This window comes from Pseudophryne corroboree, chromosome 7 (genome assembly GCF_028390025.1).
Source record: "Pseudophryne corroboree isolate aPseCor3 chromosome 7, aPseCor3.hap2, whole genome shotgun sequence".
Lineage (NCBI taxonomy): Eukaryota > Metazoa > Chordata > Amphibia > Anura > Myobatrachidae > Pseudophryne > Pseudophryne corroboree.
In genome coordinates this window covers 497,169,031-497,189,166 of record NC_086450.1, presented here as the reverse complement: position 1 = coordinate 497,189,166, position 20,136 = coordinate 497,169,031, and the positions used below count along the sequence as shown (strand labels likewise).

General features: G+C 45.7%; 1 protein-coding gene and 1 pseudogene across 3 annotated transcripts in view; one reads left to right on the top strand and one right to left on the bottom strand.

The window, feature by feature from the left end:
- The window catches only part of LOC134945751 (uncharacterized), a 708,129-nt gene that overhangs the window by 152,622 nt on the left and 535,371 nt on the right, over positions 1-20,136 (top strand). For all 3 annotated transcript variants that reach the window (XM_063935217.1, XM_063935218.1, XM_063935219.1), the window contains one exon: positions 131-424. In XM_063935217.1, coding sequence (XP_063791287.1) covers positions 131-424 — 294 coding nt within the window. The remainder of the gene's footprint in view (positions 1-130; positions 425-20,136) is intronic.
- LOC134946561 (5S ribosomal RNA) lies at positions 19,115-19,233 on the bottom strand (annotated as a pseudogene).

The window sequence follows — 20,136 nt, the reverse complement described above, 5'->3', positions numbered from 1 at the left end:
GAATGTATGTATGTATGTATGTATGTGTGGTTGTGGGGGTGGGGGTGTCGTGACATGACTCTGCTCTGGGTGTCATGTCTCCACGCTATGCCTCTGCATGCACAGTATAATTTCTATTCTCTGGATATAGGGAACTTTCTGTGGAAACACCAACCAGCTCTGATAAGAAGGATAATGATGGTAGATCCGGTCCTAGATGACCTGCTGGACCAGAAGCTGCTGACACAGGAGCAGTACAATGATTTGTGTAATAAGCCAACATCTGAGGACAAGATGAGAGACCTGTGTGACACAGTGCGCTTCTGGGGTTACCATGCCAATGAGAAAGTATATACAGCTCTGAGTAGATACAACCCCTGGGTCATTAAAGGCTTGGAATTAGAGGATTGGTATGACTCCAGAACGCTCAGTCATTCCTCCTCCGGTAAGTCTTATTGTTACTATGTAACAGCCAATCCTCATACTCCTAGCCATATCAGTTACACTATATGGAATGTCCGGCCCGTGGGCCGTATAAGGCCCGCACAGCCTCTTTATCCGGCCCGGCAGCCAGTGTTGCAGCCGCTGCTATGTGAGGGGAGGAGAGAGCAGTGCAGAGCCTCTCCTGCCCCTCAATGTGCTCAGTAATCTCCGGTCTCTGGCGGCGGTGGGGTGAATCCCATTGGTTTGTTAGCCAGAGCTCGCAGGCCAGCAGCCCATTTGGCTAACGAACTGGCACCTCATTTTAGATACCCGCCGCCGGAGACCGGACTTCAGGGAGCATTGAGGGAGGGGCAGGAGAGGCACTGCGCTGCGCTCTCCTCCCCTCACATAGCTGAGGCAGCGATGAGCAGTAGGGGGGGTCATTGTGGGGCAATGTGTATCTGGCACTGTGGGGCAATGTGTATCTGGCACTGTGGGGCAATGTGTATCTGGCACTGTGGGGCAATGTGTATCTGGCACTGTGGCGGCATATGTGTATATGGCACTACACTACTGGGGCATATGTGTATCTGGAACTGCACTATTGGAGGCATATGTGTATCACACCCTATTTAAATTGACCACACACCATGTGGCCACACCCATTTATTGGCGCACACGCACACAGTACCACTAAGGGGCATAACTACTGGGGGAAGGCTAATTTTTAAGTTGATAAATTTTGTATGGCCCCCGAAGGATTTTATAAATATCCAAATGTCCCTTGGTAGAAGAAAGGTTCCCCACCCCTGCTATAGGGTATAACTATGCCTGCGCTCAGTCATTTACTGACTACACTTTCACATGGGTGGTCTTCTGTATGCCGGCGGTCGGGCTCCTGGCGCTCAGTATACCGGCGCCGGGAGCCCGACCGCCGGCATACCGACACTTATTTTCCCTCGTGGGGGTCCACGACCCCCATAGAGGGAGAATAAAATAGTGTGGCGCGCGTAGCGCGCCACCGTGCCCGTAGCGTGGCGAGCGCAGCGAGCCCGCAAGGGGCTCATTTGCGCTCGCCACACTGTCGGTCAGCCGGCGGTCGGGCTCCCGGCGCCGGTATGCTGGTCGCCGGGAGCCCGACCGCCGGCCAGCCGTAGTGAACCCTTTCACATAGCACAGTGATTGGACTCTGGGGGTAATTCACTGAAATTTGGAATAAGAGAGATGAGATGACTGTTACAGTGTCTGTGGGCGGTAACTGTATAATAGTCCTGCTATGTATCACGTCACAGTAGTGAGGCCCTTAATATAAATACCAGTATCACATGTTGCTACTATGCATACCTCCCAACATGACCCTCTCCAGGAGGGACAGAATGCTCTGCTCCTGGACTTTTCTCTTAATCTATGATTGCCATCACCTTTCTTATCCATTAACCTGTTCAACACCGGTGCAGACAATCATACATTAAGAGAAAAGTCCAGAAGCAGAGCATTGTGTCCCTCCTGGAGAGGGTCATGTTGGGAGGTATAACTATGTGTACAGTAACATAGCGCACAGGTCCTGGGAAAGGGATAACAAATGTTTTTTTCTTACAGTAATACTAAATATCTAAAGACTCACTATAAACTGGTTTATTATACAGATAATTGTGTTTGCGGACATACAGACCTTTAAACACAAGTACATATAACACATCTTCTGTTACTTGTCAATGTGGATCAATTACTTTATATCTCTGCAAATCCTATTAATTCTTCACCTGAGACCAATAACAACCCATCTGCTGCTCAGTAGCTATAAGCTGGTCTTCCAGCACCATATGCTGCACATGAATAATTAGGTACCTGTACTTACATGTTGTGTTTAATTTTTCACATATTTATTATTATCCTTTATTTATATGGCACCACAAGGGATCTGAAGCGCCAAATTACAGAGTACATATGCAAATAATCAAAACAGGAAAACGGTGACTTACAGTACAAGACCATATAGGACAAGAACAGGGTAAATAACAGAGCTACATCAGCAGATGACACTGACATAATTATCAGGTGCCAGAAAACGGTGGGATTTGGTGCCGTCATAGATGGTTTAAGTAAGAAAAGGATAAGCACATGAGGGAAGAGGGCCCTGCTCGTGAGAGCTTACATTCTAAAGGGGAGGGACAGACAGACAGACAGGGGTGACACAGATTGGGTACACAGAGTGCGGAATAGAGGGTTAGGATGACATTTGGCTGGGTTTTGTGATATGTCTGTTTTGTTCAGTTGACGTCTCACCACCAGTGGTCACCAGACATTTTTGGATTGCAGTTCCGCTCTCTGCCAGAGGTGCTGCTCTTTGGACATTCTTGCAGATCAGGTGCCTGGTGAGTGATCACTTAATCAGCAAAGTCTGGACACCTGTCATCTGGCTTCTTTTTTTTTTTCATCAATAGTTTTCTTTTTACAAGGGGAAGGGGTACAGAAAGAAAGAAGGAAGAGGGGGAGGGGTACAAAGAACCAAGGGAACGGGATGTAAACATGCAAATATCAAAATTGTCAGAATTTAAATATAGCAATCAAATATAGATACAATAGGAAAAATACAAAGTCATCTTGGAAAAAGATACAGATAAAGATAAACACGGGTCAAACATGAAAACATATCAATAAACAGATAATCAATAATAGACACAGGGCTAGTAAGGCACAGCCGGTGCACAGAGCAGAAGTATAAGCCGAGTCAGTTAGGGGGAAGGCGAAACACCCCCTCCAGCAGTGACGTAGTCATGCCATGCTCTCCATTTCACCATTGGGGAGGAGGCCGCAGAAGAGTAAGGCAGGAACTCAGTTTCCATAGTAAAATGGAATTGAATTTTGTTGGTGACTAGTGATAGAGGAGGGGGAGAAGCTTGTTTCCAACTTTGGGCCAATGCAGCCCGGGCAGCTATACAAATATGCCCCACCAGATATATCTGATGAGGTGGTATCTCAGCAGGAAAAATGTGGAGCAGGGCCATGGCCGGAGAGGGGGTGAGGGACAGGTGTAAGACCGAATTAATCAAAGCAAATATCTCGCTCCAGAAATGTCGAAGGGAAGGACAGGACCAGAAAATCTGGAAAATATGGCCTATTTCCCCACAGTTACGCCAGCAATATTTGGAACAAGACTGCCAGAATGAGTGTAGCCTATCCGGTGTTAAATATAGTCTATTAAGGAGTTTGATATGCATCTCTGTGTGATTCAAGCACTTGGACATTCGGTAAGAAGAAATAAAAATGTGTTCCCATTGGGCTTCAGATAGGGGAAGATCCAAATCTTGTTCCCATTTCAGCTGCGCATTAGATTTAGTAGTAGTAAGCAAGCTGATAAGTGTCCTGTACCAAAACGAGATGTCCCCTCTAGAGTCACACAGAGATACACGTGTTAAGACAACCTGGGATAACGGGTTCGGGGGAGCCACCTGTCTAGGCAAACCTTTGTACCAGTGGTGAATTTGGAAATAATGCGATAATTCTCCACTGGGGAGATTATATCGAGACTGAAGTTGAGAAAATGATAGGATAACATTACCATCCATAAGGTCCCCCAAGACAGTCAAACCACAAACAAACCAGGTAGAGAGATTTAAATTAGGGATTAATTTAGCTATGGCTCGTAGTGAGATAGTAGAATATGGAAATTGATGGCCAGGCAGGCGAGTCACCAATTTATCCCAGATTTGTAAAGATGTTCTACTGGCGGGGAGGAGGGACAATAAGCGGGGTCTAGAGTTTGGGTGTATCTTAAAAAGGTCATCTAAGGGAAGGTCCAAACTGCCAGTACGTTCAAGAGATACCCATCCCACTACAGGCGCCCCACTCAACCAGTATTTAAACTGGGCCAGCACACATGCCTCCTGGTAAAGGACCAGGTCGGGCATATCTAGCCCTCCCTTTCTACGAGGGAGAATCATTTTGGACTGAGCCAATCGGGGTGGCCGTGCCTTCCAGACATAGCGTACCATTAAAGCACGACATCTATCAAGGTACGTTTTAGGGAAAAGAAAAGGTATGGTTCTGTATAAGTACATGAGTTTAGGTAAGAGAGTCATTTTGAAGGCTGCTAGGCGGCCAATCCACGAAATATCATAAGATAGCCAGCACTTAGTCAGGTCTAACAAACTATTAATGAGTGGAGGTAAGTTAACATCAAAAACAGAGGCCGTAGAAGGTGGAATTTGGATCCCCAAATACTGAATTGAAGCCGAACGCCAGTTATATGGATATTGTGATTGAAGGGTGGACACTATGGGAGCTGGGATATTAATGGGGAGAGCATCTGTCTTTGTTGTATTCATTTTATAAAAGGAAGCTTCACTATACTGTCCCTAGATAGCATGCAAACAAGGAAGGGAGGTTAGCGGGTCCGTGACAAACAGAAGGACGTCGTCTGCAAAGAGGCACAACTTGTGATTAGTAGTGCCAATAGTCACCCCCGGGAAGCCCCCAGACATCCTAATCTTCTCAGCAAGGGGTTCTATGCCCAATGTAAATATTAAGGGTGATAGAGGGCAACCCTGTCGGTTCCATTCGTAATAGGAAATGTATCGGAGAGGAAACCGTTACTAAATACCCGTGCAGAGGGGGAGCTATATAGAGATAAAACCGAAGAAAGAATATGGCCACTAAAACCAAACTTATCTAGAACCGAGGACATATATTGCCAGTTCAGTCTATCAAATGCCTTCTCCACATCTAAAGAGAGCAGGAGAAGGCCAGTGTTAGAGGGAACAATATCAATCAAGTCAAAAACCCTACGGGTATTGTCAGATGCCTGTCTACCAGGCACAAACCCAACTTGGTCGTAGGCAATGAGATATGGCAGAAAGACATTTAAACGGAAAGTGACAAGTTTGGCAAAAATTTTAATATCGCCGTTCAATAGTGCAATGGGCCTATAATTTTGACAATGCGCTGGGTTTTTACCTGGCTTGGGTATAGTGATAATCTGAGCCTCCAGCATTTCGGTAGGGAAAGCACCAAGAGCGGAGATTGAATTATACAAGGAGGTCAGGGTGGGCGATAGTTGATCACAGAGAGAAACATAAAATTCATTTATGAAGCCATCTGGACCGGGGGCTTTATTATGCGGGAGTGATTTCATTATTTGAATTACCTCGGAAGGGGGTCCACGGGGCATTTAGTGTCTCGAGCTGTTCCGCAGAAAGGGAAGGGAAGTTTGATGTCAGCTAGGAAGGATTGTATAGAATCAGGAGTGGGTTGAAAAGTAAGGGGATCAGAAGAAAGGTTGTACAGCTTGGTATAATATCTAGCGAATTGATTCGCTATGTCATTTGGATTGAACACTTTACCACCCTGCGGAGAAATCAGATGTCTAATCCTATTTCGAGCCTGGAGAGAACGGAGCTTACGAGCCAGCATTTTCCCCGGTCTATTACCAGTCAGGTAAAATTTCTGTCTCAACCTATTTAAAGCAAACTGGGTCCGTCTCATAAGGAGTTTCTGAAGTTGGCCTCGGATAGCCTTTAATTCCCTACGTAGGGCCCTAGAGGGGTGGAGCTTATTCCTATCTTCAACCTCCTTAAGTTTAGATTCCAAGTCTTGTTGTTGTTGGATAGCTTGTCGTTTGAGTCTAGCACCGGCTTGGATCGCAGTGCCTCGCACAACTGCCTTAAGGGCACACCAGAAAGTCGTGACAGAAGTATCTGAGGGGGAATTAGTTTCCATATAGAGGGAGATGCAATCATCAATCGCTTTTTTAGATATAGGGTCCGACAGCAGGTGGGCAGATAGGCGCCACGGCCGAGGGGGGGTAAATTGGTGGCAAATATTCCAAGACCATAGGAGAGGAGCATGATCGGACCAGGAAATAGGCTGAACATCCACCTGTGCTGAGTGCCACAAAGTCCACTTATCGCAAAGAATAAGATCTATGCGAGAGTAGGAATTGTGCACTGGAGAGAAATACGTATAATCTCTCGAAGTTGGGTTTTGAACTCTCTACAAGTCATACAGGTCATATTCTGCCAGCAAATTACGGAAGGCTAGTGACGGGCCAGCCGGCGCCGCAGACATCTGGGAAGAAGACCGAGGAGATCTATCTAATTTAGGATCAAGCACTAAATTATAGTCACCCAACATAAGCAGGGCACCCTGACGAACCCTTGCAATAGTCGAGCAAACTTTTCTAAGGAAGGGGACTTGGTTAGAATTGGGAGCGTAGAGAGATACAATCATAACCATCTTATCCTCCAATTTTCCAACTACAATGAGGAAACGTCCATTCTTGTCAGCTATCTGGGACAGCAGTTCAAACGAAACAGAGCTCCGAAAAAGAACAGCCACTCCATTGCGCTTGGAGGGACCATTTGCAAAAAAGCCAACTGGGTATCTTCGGTCTCTCAGAGTCGGGGGACCTGCTGACGAAAAATGCGTTTCCTGCAAGGCAACTATGTCAGCTCTGTGTTTATGAAAAGTGGTCAAGGCTAGCCTGCGTTTATTGGGGGAGTTCAACCCTTTAACATTCAATGAATATATTTGTACCATTTAAAATATAGAAAAAGCAAAAACAGTTGACATCCCAAATTGGGGTGTGGGGGGGACAAACTAGGGAAAAAAGAGGAAGGGACAGGCAGGAAAAACCAAAAGGGCCCATTATATCGGGACCGAATTTCTACTGCAGGGGAAAGGTATGCAGTAGAAAAAGTATGGGGAGGTGGCGGTAGTATCACCACCCGGGGTACAAAAGGCACATGTATACCTGGAGCAATAACGTATAGCCAAACTACAAGTACCAATAAGGGTACCAACAAGCACATCAACAAATAATGTAAGTGACTAGTGAGATACCCTCATGTGTACAGTAAGAAGAAAAAGAAAGATAAAAGAGAGAGAATCAGAGGAAAATGCAGGTACACATAGTAATATAAACAGCAAATGAAGGAACCAAAAGCATACACATATATAACATATAAACTCACGTATCCGGTATGCATTATAAGGGGAACGGAGTCCCCAACCAAACATGAAGATCAACCAGGAACTACATTAATTGGAACATTGACTACTCAGTCAGGTCGCAGACCACTCATGGGTAAGTGGCAGGCGAGGTTTCAATGTAGAGGGCACTTTGACCGAAACATCCCAGTCATTAAGCAGCTTAACCCCAGCGTCCACAGTGGCAACTACGTAGGAGGAATTCTCATGGGAAATCACCAATTTCACTGGGAAGCCCCATCTGTATCTAATGTCATGAGAATGTAGTGCCTCTGTGATAGGAGCCAGAGCTCTACGTTTAGAGATGGTCAGTGCCAAGAAGTCAGGAAATATTTGTATGCCTCCAAGCGTATCCGAATCAGACGCAGATCTGGCAGCTTACATTATCCGTTCCTTGGTCGTGAAGAAGTGAACACGGAGGAGGGTATCCCGAGTGTAGGTGGCGGAAGCTGACCGTGGTTTCGGAAGCCGGTGAATGCGATCTATGAGAAGGTCTCTGTCATCCGCCCCAGGTAGTAGTTTGCGGAAGAGGGACATAGCATAGTTCAGAAGTTCCGAATTGGCCACAGAGTCTGGGATACCTCGGATTTTAATATTATTTCTCCGCGACCTGTCCTCTATATCCGCCAGTTTGTCTTTATACGTCTCCATCTCAGCTTGTTGTCGGTCATGGGCCGAAATAAGGTCATTATGAGAGGACACCAGTTCCTCCATTTTACGTTCAAGGTGGTCTGTGCGATCACCTAAAGCAGTTAGGTCCACTTTAACTTCACGGATAGCCAGAGAGAGGTCTTGAGTGAGCTCAGATTTAAAAGCCGCAAGGACTTGGCACAGAGTCTTGACAGTGAGAGGATCCGTAGAATTAGAGTCCACCCCAAGGACCGATAAGGAATGGCCAGAACTCTCCTTAGGACGGTCAGGTTGGCTCGATGGGATGGAGCTCACGGCAGGAGACGAGGAGATACGAGCCCCTTTTTGATTAGAGAAAGCCACCGGGGGCGGGAGTACGTCCTTAATTTTTTTAGGGAGCATCGTTAAAGGGCTGCAGTAGAAGGAGTAGACGGGTGAAACTGGAAGGCCAATGCGTCACAGGCCCTGGAGGCAGAGTAGTATGCTGGTTCCAAACAGAAGCTACTATGTATGCATGAGGACCCCGGGTGGAGGCGTAGAGAGGACAGAGCACATCACATCCCTATTCAAACATTATTACATGCAGAGAGATCTTTGCAGGGTCGGGGAGAAATGACAACTATGAGAGAGGCACAACAAATCCCAGCAAGGGGGTACTCACAGATCCGGTACAGGGGATTCCAGCAGGAATCGGCAGCACTACCACATAATGGAATATACACCCCAATTGAGATGTAGTAGAAAAAGCTGGAGGAGAGCCCCAGGCAGATATCCCTGGTCCTGGTCTAGCTCAGGGTTCAGTTTCAGAGCTGCAGAGATGCACAGACTGAAAAATCCAAAATGGGCGCTGGCTGTGAATGTCTCCTTCCCAGCTGGAGACAGAGGTGGATCCCAGGCACACAGGAGTAAAAGCACAAGGGCCCACGGGTCCTCAGCCTCTGGTAGCCCCCAGGGACCCCCCAGGAGCCTGCAGGGAGAGGTAGGAGCCGTCCGGCGGAGCCACGTCCAGTTTTCCCGGGTCCCGGAAGTCCGGCCCGGGTAGGCTTGAAAATTTAGTCCCCTGCTTCAGGGCAGAAGGTAGGCCGCAATCTGCAGGAGCCTCCAGGAGTGCTCCCCGATTCCGCGGACCCCACCAACCGGCCAGCGCACAGCAGCAGGAGTGGGGGAGAGGGCACGAGGCTGAAAGGAGCAGAGATGGATGTGCAGGGAGGGAGAGAAGTGCCAGAAATCCTGCAGCTCTGCTGAGACACTTCCACTCACAGCAGCAGCTAGGCCACTCCCCGTTAGGGCCGTAGGGGGGGTGTGCCAAGGGGGCTTGGCACACAGCGCAGTTGCCCTGAGGGTGCACGGCCAGCGGCATGTAATGAGTCAAATTGACTCATTACATGCCGCCTCTAAGTCCCTGCGCCGCAGCCGCGCTGGAGGAGAGAGCAGCGCCGGGCAAGTGAAAAGGAGGAGGGAGGGGGAGCAGGGAGCCGCAGCAGCGCTATTTCATTGGTTGTAAGCGCCGCTGCAGCATCCCCCCCTCCTTCTGTATTGGCTGCCCGGCGCTGCTGTGGATGCTGGGATGCGGTTCCTCCATCCCAGCATCCACAGCAGCGCCGGGCAGCCAATACAGAAGGAGAGGGGGATGCTGCAGCGGCGCTTACAACCAATGACATAGCGCTGCTGCGGCTCCCTGCTCCCCCTCCCTCCTCCTCCTTCTCAACTGCCTGCACACTGCACAGAGAGGGAGATGCCTGCCAGCATGAGGAGCCTGTCAGCGGGGAGAAGGTAAGTATATCCCTCTCTCTATTTCTCTCTCTCTCTCTCTCTCTCTCTCTCTCTCTCTCTGTCTCTCTGGGGGACACCGTCTGCCGCAATGTGTAAAAAGGGGGACTGGCTGCCGCAATGGGGAAAAATGTTGTCCTGGCTGCCGCAATGTGTAAAAAGGGATCCTGGCTGCCGCAATGTGTAAAAAGGGGTCTGGCTGCCGCAATGTGTAAAAAGGGGACTGGCTGCCGCAATGTGTAAAAAGGGGGCCTGGCTGCCGCAATGTGTAAAAAGGGGGCCTGGCTGCCGCAATGTGTAAAAAGGGGGACTGGCTGCCGCAATGTGTAAAAAGGAGGCCTGGCTGCCGCAATGTGTAAAAAGGGGTCCTGGCTGCCGCAATGTGTAAAAAGTGGTCCTGGCTGCCGCAATGTGTAAAAAGTGGTCCTGGCTGCCGCAATGTGTAAAGAGGGGGCCTGGCTGCCGCAATGTGTAAAGAGGGGGCCTGGCTGCCGCAATGTGTAAAAAGGGGTCCTGGCTGCCGCAATGTGTAAAAAGGGGCCTGGCTGCCGCAATGTGTAAAAAGGGGGACTGGCTGCCGCAATGTGTAAAAAGGGGGCCTGGCTGCCGCAATGTGTAAAAAGGGATCCTGGCTGCCGCAATGTGTAAAAAGGGGCCTGGCTGCCACAATGTGTAAAAAGGGGACTGGCTGCCGCAATGTGTAAAAAGGGGGCCTGGCTGCCGCAATGTGTAAAAAGGGGTCCTGGCTGCCGCAATGTGTAAAAAGGGGGCCTATCTGCCGCAATGTGTAAAAAGGGGTCCTGGCTGCCGCAATGTGTAAAGAGGGGTCCTGGCTGCCGCAATGTGTAAAGAGGGGGCCTGGCTACCGCAATGTGTAAAAAGGGGGACTGTCTGCCGCAATGTGTAAAAAAGGGGTCCTGGCTGCCGCATTGTGTAAAAAAGGGGACTGGCTGCCGCAATGTGTAAAAAGGGGTCCTGGCTGCCGCAATGTGTAAAAAGGGGGACTGGCTGCCGCAATGTGTAAAAAGGGGGACTGTCTGCTGTAATGTGTAAAAAGGGGGACGCTGTCTGCTGTAATGTATAAAAGGGGCTCTACCTGGTGTAGGGGCGCTACTCTGCAGCGTAATTTGAATAATGGAGATTACTGTGCACCGTAGTATAAATTGCTATTATTTTGTGACCACGCCCCATCCCCATGAAGCCACGCCCCCGCACTGCCCCTGTCTTGCATGGGGGGGGCGCCAATGTTGTTTCTTGCACACAGCGCTAAAATGCCTAGTTACGGCACTGCTCCCCGTCATCTGGCTTTTTAAGTCTGCTTGAGGCCAATACACTTTGCTAGTCATTACATTTCCTGGCCTGATGTAAGGAGGTTGCTGATCCTGGAGCTGTTCTTGTTATACCAGTTTGCCAATACCTTGCAAAGCCGAGCCACAGCAGTTCTTGGATTCCTGGCCTGTCTATTTACGGGCCTCATTCAGACCCGATCGCTGCTGTGCGTTTTTGCACAGTGGGCGATCAGGTCTGAACTGCATGGCAGGCAGCCGACGGCTGTCTTAGCCCTGCGATCACCTCTGCTTGATAGACAGGCAGAGGCGGTCGCTGGGCGGGCTGGCGACATTTGGCCGCCATTTAGGGGGCGCGGTCTGGGCAACGCAGGCATGCCTGGACCATTAGTGGGGGGGGGGAGGCAGGCTGCGGTGGCTGCGTGACGTCACACGCAGCCGCTGCGACCCGAGCAGCGATGATTAACTCCTGCCAGCGCATAGGAGCTGCGCTGGCAGAGAGTTACTCCTACAGTACATAAGCATTGCCGCTGTGCGATGATTTTATACTTCTACGACGGGGCAGGACCTGACATGCGAGGCAGACTAGCCCTGTGCTAAATTTAGCACAGCTACGATCAACTCTGAATCACCCCCTACATCCTATAGGGTCTGCTGCAGCTGTTCCTAAAACACCTGCATTTCCATAATATGCAATTACTCTGTGTTCTGGTTTCTACTATATATGCATATACCTGGACAATTCATTCACCTGCATCACCTCAGTCTGCAAATATCCTGTGTTCTAGTCGTGTCTTCTCTGTATTTCTCTGGACAATCCATTTGTTAGCATTACCTCAGTTTGCAATATTTTGTGTTTAAGTTTCCTGCCACACCTACACATACCTGGACTATTTATTTACCTACATTGCCTCAGTTTGCAAATATACTGTGTTCTAGTAATCCTTCACAATAAACACCCTGAATTACCTGCAACCATTTGTTCTTTGGAATCCTGACTAACTTTGGGAAAGTAAGCGTAACCGAATGACCAGCCCTAACAAACATGAGAATGCTGAAGAAAAAAATCACTTTAGATTCTCTAATTAAAGTCCTTGCTGCTGAAATCCCTGAAGTGGGTAATCAGGGCAATCTGTCCTGTGGAAAGATTTCACTGTAAACCCTGTCAGCTGACTTGATTTTGCTGCATGCACAATTAGCACATCTTCAAACTATGGGGGTAATTCCAAGTTGATCGCAGCAGGAATTTAGTTAGCAATTGGGCAAAACCATGTGCACTGCAGGGGAGGCAGATTTAACATGTGCAGAGAGAGTTAGATTTGGGTGGGTTATTTTATTTCTGTGCAGGGTAAATACTGGCTGCTTTATTTTTACACTGCAAATTAGATTGCAGATTGAACACACCCCACCCAAATCTAACTCTCTCTGCACATGTTAAATCTGCCTCCCCTGCAGTGCACATGGTTTTGCCCAATTGCTAGTTAAATTCCTGCTGCGATCAACTTGGAATTACCCCCTATCTTGCCAGAACTGCTTCCAAAGATGTCCACACTTCTTCAAGCAATTGTCTCTTTCAGTGTTCCTGAACAGTTTGCAGGGCATTACACCCCAGCACGCCAAAAGGGGTTTATTAGTTTCACCAATCCCACAGAAGACCTCTGTCCTATTTGTCACTGCAGCCTCAAATTCAGTCCAACCTAGTACTGTGAATTCCAAGATTCCCACTGGTCCTCATGCCCCTCTTACTGAAACAGAGCGTGCTTTTCGTAGATGCATTAAACTATGCTTATATTGTGTTAGTCCAGAGCACTTTCTGCGTTTTTGTCCATGTTGCAAACCCAAGATTGGAGGATTAGATTGAGCAGTCCCTGAAAAAGGATTCATGTCTGCTGGTACCACAGGGGAATGTCATGTTTTGCCTGCCAGTCCCAAGGAGGGACTTTATGCTCAGCCTATCCCACCAGGGGGACTTTATGCTCAGCCAGCCCCTAGAAGGGACTTTCTGTCTCCTTGGTGCCAAGGAGGGACTTCTTGTCTTGTTGGTCCCACTGGAGGGACCATGTGAAGCTGCCCAGCCGGGGTCTCCATCCAGAGCTGCCCAGCTAGGGTCTCCACCCAGAGCTGCACAGCCGGGGTCTCCACCTAGAGGTGCCCAGCTGAGTGTCTATGCCTCAGGAGGGTACTTGTGTGCCAAAGCCCCAGGAGGGGACCCTACTGCCCAGGCCTCTGGGCCTGAGGATCTGCCTGCCCAGGCCTCTGGTTCTGAGGACCTTCCTGCCATGGCCTCTGGGCCTGAGGACCTGCCTGCCCTGGCCTCCAGACTTGAGGACGTCGCTGTCTGCCCTGGCCTCCGGGCCTGAGGATGTTGCTGCCGTGCCATGCCTGAGGAGTCTTCAAGCTGTGCTGTGCCTCAGGGGTCTCCGAGCTCTGCCCTGTCAGAGGTTCAAAAGGAATTCATCTTTTCTGAGGGATCTCTGGCTTCTGAAACCACTTTGGCGAGGAACAGGCGGTATACTTTGATGGGGATATCTCTCAGCTACAGTCATTCTTTTACCAACCTTGGGAGGTTACTACTCCAGAAGAGATGATTGCCAATATGCTTATGAGGTTCAGAGGGGAGGCTTTGACTTGGGCAATTTCTTTGGTAGATGCTAAAGACCCAGTACTGCAGGATCTATCTGCTTTTGGTGAGGCAGTTGTCAAAAGATTTGCTCCAGCTGATGTATTGGCTCTTTTGGATGAGTCCCTTAAAGCTGCAGAGCTCGGAAAGGCTTCTTCATCTGGTTCTAATAATAAGAAGAAAAAGCTGAAAGGTTGACATTTAAGGTGTCTGGAATCCTCCTCGTTTATGGGGGCATAATGTTATATCTGTTTTGTTTAGTTGTTGTCTCACCACCAGGGGTCACCAGACATTTTTGGATTGCAGTTCCGCTCTCTGCCAAGGTGCTGCTCTTTGGACATTCTTGCAGATCAGGTGCCTGGTGAGTTGTCACTTAATCAGCAAAGTCTGGACACCTGTCATCTGGCTTTTTAAGTCTGCTTGAGGCCAATACACTTTGCTGGTCATTACATTTCCTGGCCTGATGTAAGGAGGTTGCTGATCCTGGAGCTGTTCTTGTTATACCAGTTTGTCAATACCTTGCAAAGCCGAGCCACAGCAGTTCTTGAATTCCTGGCCTGTCTGTCTACATCCCATAAGGTCTGCTGCAGCTGTTCCTAAAACACCTGCATTTCCATAATCCGCAATTACTGTTTTCTGGTTTCTACTATATATGCATATACCTGGACAATTCATTCACCAGTATCACCTCAGTCTGCAAATATCCTGTGTTCTAGTCGTGTCTTCTCTGTATTTCTCTGGAAAATCAATTTGCTAGCATTACCTCAGTTTGCAATATTTTGTGTTTAAGTTTCCTGCCACACCTGCACATACCTGGACTATTTATTTATCTGCATTGCCTCAGTTTGCAAATATACTGTGTTCTAGTAATCCTTCACAATAAACACCCTGAATTACCAGCAACCATTTGTTCTTTGGATTCCTGACTAACTTTGGGAAAGTAAGCATAACAAGATGTGGGTCTTCAGAACCTGTTTGAAGTTTTGTGGAGAGTCTGAGGGGAAGCGGTAGGGAATTCCAGAGTTTGGGAGCAGCACGTGAAAAATCTTGGAGGTGGGAGGAAGTAATCAGTAGGCAGGAGAGCCGGCGTGCATTAGCAGAGCAAAGAGGACGGGTGGGAGTATAAGGGGAGATGAGGTTAGAGATGTAGATGGGAGAGGAGTGGGTGAGGGCTTTGTAAGTGAGTGTGAGAAACTTGAATTGGATTCTGAAAGGGAAGGGGAGCCGGTGAAGGGCTTGTAGGAGAGGTGGACGTAGTGCTTTGAGCAAGATGAGCCGGACTGCAGCATTGAGGATAGATTGGAGAGAGGCATTTGTCAGGGATGCCAGTCAGGAGGAGATTACAGTAGTCCATTCTGGAGATGACCAGTGAGTGTCATCTCCAGACTGGGTTTAGATGCTGACATCCTGGGTGAGGATGCTGAGAATATAAATGTTTATGTAAAAATTAAATATCCGTATAGTTAACGTTTTTCAAAAATGTACCTTAGAGCTTTCCAAGTATGAATTACACCTGTATGTTCCATACCTGTATGCAGGGGCAGATTGGGCTAAAATAGACAGCCCACAATTTATGGAAGCAGCCCTAATTGGGGTGGGGTCTATTGCGGGGGTGGAGTATCCCTCCTCATAGGGCTTATTCTGCGTTGGACACAGTTGTGGCCTTCCTTGCAAATTTTGATGCAGTTGCATCTGTGACTTTATGCTAATGCCGCTACAATGCACTTCCCTGGTATACATCCATGTAATCATATATGGAAGGCTGAGATGTCCACTTTCCTATCTACAGATAGCATTGTACATACTTTAGATGCCACCATTGGTCGCACCATTAACACTTGTACCAGCCCTATGCTAGGTGCAGATCATCCATCTGAGTATGGCCTCCAATGTGAGCAATTCTGCATCTCTATATGCAACCACTTTCAGCTACATGCCTGTGCCACTCCAATGACATGCCCATACTATGTTACATCTGATTAGCTAACCTCCTGTAACCACCTAGGAATGACCAAACCATTTCTAATATACTTGTTAGTGTGCTGGTCTAAATCTGTACTGCAACTCTGTACAAACATCATAGGTACACATGTGCGGTGCAACTTAGGAAAAAAAAGTCAAACAAATTAACCCCCACAGGAAAAAATAATATACATTGGCCCCAAACAAGAAAACAACAACACATTAGCCCTAACAGGAACAAACGCAAACACTTTAGCCACCACTGGAAAAATTTTAATACATTGGCCCTCGACAGGAAAAAAAACAAATAGCAACAACAGATTGCAATAAAATACATTGGCTCTCATAGGTTAAAAAATTAAATACATGAGCCCCCAACAGAAAAAAAACAACACATTGGTCCTTGACAGAAAAAATAAGCATCATTAGCCCCCACAGTCCTGCCCTGTTTACATCATCAAATAGGCTTCCAACATTGGCTGTCACCAGCAGAGACTCGGTACCCAGAGCAGCCTTTCTTGACGTCACAATGTGCACAGGACAAGCACGGGGATCCCGGGTCTTAGCCAGAATGGAGCCTGGAGTGTGTCCCACGGCTACATTCCATCTGCTCAGCCTCAAAGGCTCCTGGCCTGAAGGGACAACCCTGGCTGCCGATACACCACCTGCCGCTGCTTCAGGCTAAAGACACGCAGAAGTGCCTGCTAGCCAGTGCAGATGACAGCTTCCGGTGTCAGACTTTGAGAATCTGTTGAACCCAGATTAGGGTTTGTACCAGGGAAAGAACGCTGAATCTTTGGAGTGAAGCAAGGTGGTTTAATGTCATTTTTCTGCATACAGGTGTCGAAGTCAAAATTATTACATAAAAAGAACATACAAACTACACACATATAAGTCGCTATACTTGCAAATACGCGCAGCGAGCACAGCAATATATGGTAACACACGCATTTACACGGACATGCCACAGAGATGGATTCAACACTTATTTTCATGCAGTACATAATTATAATAATATCAAGCACCAGACATCATGATGATTTAAAATTATATAATGAAGTAATGTCATGTATGTGTATTATTTGAACAAAGCAAGATAGACCTGTCAGATTAATGTGATGGACATGCTTGCAGATCAGTTCCTGTATTTATTTACAGAGAGAGAGAGAGACATAAGATGCATTGAGGGAATGGTAATTGTATCGCTGGCCTGTAACTGTAACTGTATGTAACTGTATGTATTAACTGCTTACTGTATGAGTTGTAACTATAGGTATACTGTACATTGTAATATATATATTGAATCCATATCCTTTTAATAACAAATATACACATCAATGAGCTTTGGAACTCAGATAATGTGTGGGTGTATTGTTTTCTCTTATGGGATGCAGTGTTTTGCTATGTATAGCGCACATTCAAGGCACATGGTAATAAGAGGTGCAGGAGTTTACAATATATATTAGAGCGGGCATTTTAAATATTTGTGAGAAAGCAATTTGGCATTCACAGATAAGAGCTCTTACGGGATATCATGGTCTTAATGATGAACTGTACATTATAAACGCGACGCTGTGGTCGATCAGCTTGTGATAGACGCATCCTGACGCTGAGAAAATCATATCCGTGTGTTCTGTTGTGTTATCAGTAAGCCAATGATATGAAAATTATAGGGACAATGCGTTTCTCATAATATTTAAGATGCTAAAATGTATTTTTATTGTTGCAAAACAAGGGTCAAATAAGTCATATTGTGTTTGATTCAGATTGGAATGTTTATCTGTGAAGCAGGTTTAAAAGTTGCTCCATAGCCTTGATATACTTTTTTTTTTTTAACTCAGGCCTAAAATAACTTCTGGTGATTGTATAATGTGTGATTTCTTTGTGACAAAGGAAGCCGCATGGTCTGTCCTCCATTTTGGACTAACCACATGGCCTGTCCACCATTTTGTGTAATCCTCATGGATGTGGAAGGGGGAGGAGCAGTGGCCATTTTAGGAAGGTCATTTTCTAAATAGCTGATTTTCAGTCTGCTCAGAATAATCAGTTTCCTTGGTCACATCAAGCACAATTTATGAGTTACCAATGCATTTATTTAACCCATGCCATAGTCAATTACAAATAGTTTCAGTTGGGCCTAGTGAGAGTAAATGGTGAGAAGTTTTTTTTTCCCTGTGCGTAATTACTTTACATCAAGTGAAGAAATTGCACACAGATAGAAAAAGGAAAGAAAAGTTGTTGTTTTTTTTCTCTTTTTCCTTCCAAGACTTGTAGAATCTGCTTACTAGGGAAGATAGCCATTGAATTGCAAATTAACCTGTGTAACTGCTTTTTTTTTAGCAGTGGAAAAGCAAATAGCTTTGATATGCAAATAAGAGGTAAGGTGTCTCATAGGAGACCAGTGAATGGTACATATATATAATATTATTATAATTATGTGTATATTTATATCAGTGTATGTTCTGCAAGATAGCTATCCAATCTGAATCATATCATTTAAATTATTGATAATTGCTACAGTCATTATAGATCTGTGTGAAATAGGATACATTTGTTGCTATATAGGTAAATTTGAAATAACAGTATTTTAAGGAAGTAAGCATAAAGACACAAACGCAGGTCTGCATAAAAGTTTATACAGAACAAGCTGTGTCTAGTGGGCAATAGTAATTATATTGGGTGGGTTTTTCTTGGAGTCTGCACTGGACAGGATTGTACATTACTTGATGAAGAAATTTGATGATAATGAAATTTCAAATTAAATTTAAACCAACATGAAGCTGCCAATTCCGCCTAAAAAGGCTTTTGGGGCAGAGCAAGGTTGGTGGTGCTCCCGGACATTATTTCAGAAAGAACTGTTGAAGGTGGTTTTGCAGAGAAGCAAAAAAAGGGGACTGTTTGATATGTCTCTCTGGGGCACACTTGATTATAATTGAATGACAAATTTATGGATCCGTGGAATGTATATGTAGCATTAAAACGTAACTTTTAATTTATTCTTCAGACGATAAGAATATACTCAAGTATTATTAAGGAAAAAAATTTTATACAAGAATTATTAATTAATTGATTAACCTTATAAGAAAAAAAGTAATTAATGCTGTATAAGACAGCAAAAAAGGATTAAAACAAGTATTAAATGGTATACAAATATGACGATATAATGATATGTCACTCGCCTAATGGGGGTGGGTGACAGATAATTTAGCTGTAAACCCACTTGATTTTAGACGAGTATTATTGTAAGACATTTGTCCATAGCGAAAATAAAGGAATTCTTGTTACCTCCATGAATGTATGATTACACGTATATATGTGTTTTTCATATAGGAGATTCAAGAAAACGGCTTTTTTATTGCTGGGCTCCTTTTTAGGTGGTCAGCTCTATTGCGTATCCTGTGGTGTTGGCTTGCAAAAACGTTTTTTTGCTAGTCAATGAAAGGTATGTACCTTAATTGGACTACAGTACCCAGTATTCCCGGAAGGTCACCCTTTCTGGTACTGACCGGGCCCAATGCTGCTTGGCTTCCAAGATCAGACGAGATCGGGCAGATCCAGCATGGTATGACTGTAGAAGATATAGTAAGTACCTCTCAGCCTAAAAAGCCGCTAATCTTAGCAAGCTGTGGTTCTGTTAGCAGAACTAATGGGTAAATAGTAGCCAAATAATGGTCCTTAAAAAGGACTCCCGTGGTTTTCGAGGGAACCAAAATGTGGAAAAGGTTAGAGACACATAAAGAATGATGATGAGAAAATGATGACCTCACGCAAATTGAGGTGTGATGATTAAATACTGATATGACAAAAATAGTAATATTAATATGGAATTGCTTTATACAGCTGTCTGAGTGGCACCTTATCTCAAAATATAGTTGTTATAAATAGTTTCCTAATAAAGAGTTAGTTGGTATAAGGTGACTGATAAATGATATAACTTTGCAACATTACAAGGCAGCTGACTGTTCAATCACTGAGATTTTGCAAGGAAAAAAGCAGTTATAGCAGTACTGTGTCCAATTGAAGAACAGATACAATTTGTTTGAGAATGTGACACATAAATTACAATGAGCAGTTGACTTGTGTCACTGCATAATGCAAATGTTTATATTTATCACAAACAGATATAGATATTTATAGATAAATCACATAAGCTGCAGAAGGCAGCTGATTTCTATTGCTGAGAAATGCAAAAATCAAAATAATATTATTTTGATTTTTGCATTTCTCAGCAATAGAAATCAGCTGCCTTCTGCAGCTTATGTGATTTATCTATAAATATCTATATCTGTTTGTGATAAATATAAACATTTGCATTATGCAGTGACACAAGTCAACTGCTCATTGTAATTTATGTGTCACATTCTCAAACAAATTGTATCTGTTCTTCAATTGGACACAGTACTGCTACAACTGCTTCTTTCCCTGCAAAATACCAGTGATTGAATAGTCAGCTGCCTTAATGTTGCAAAGTTATATCAT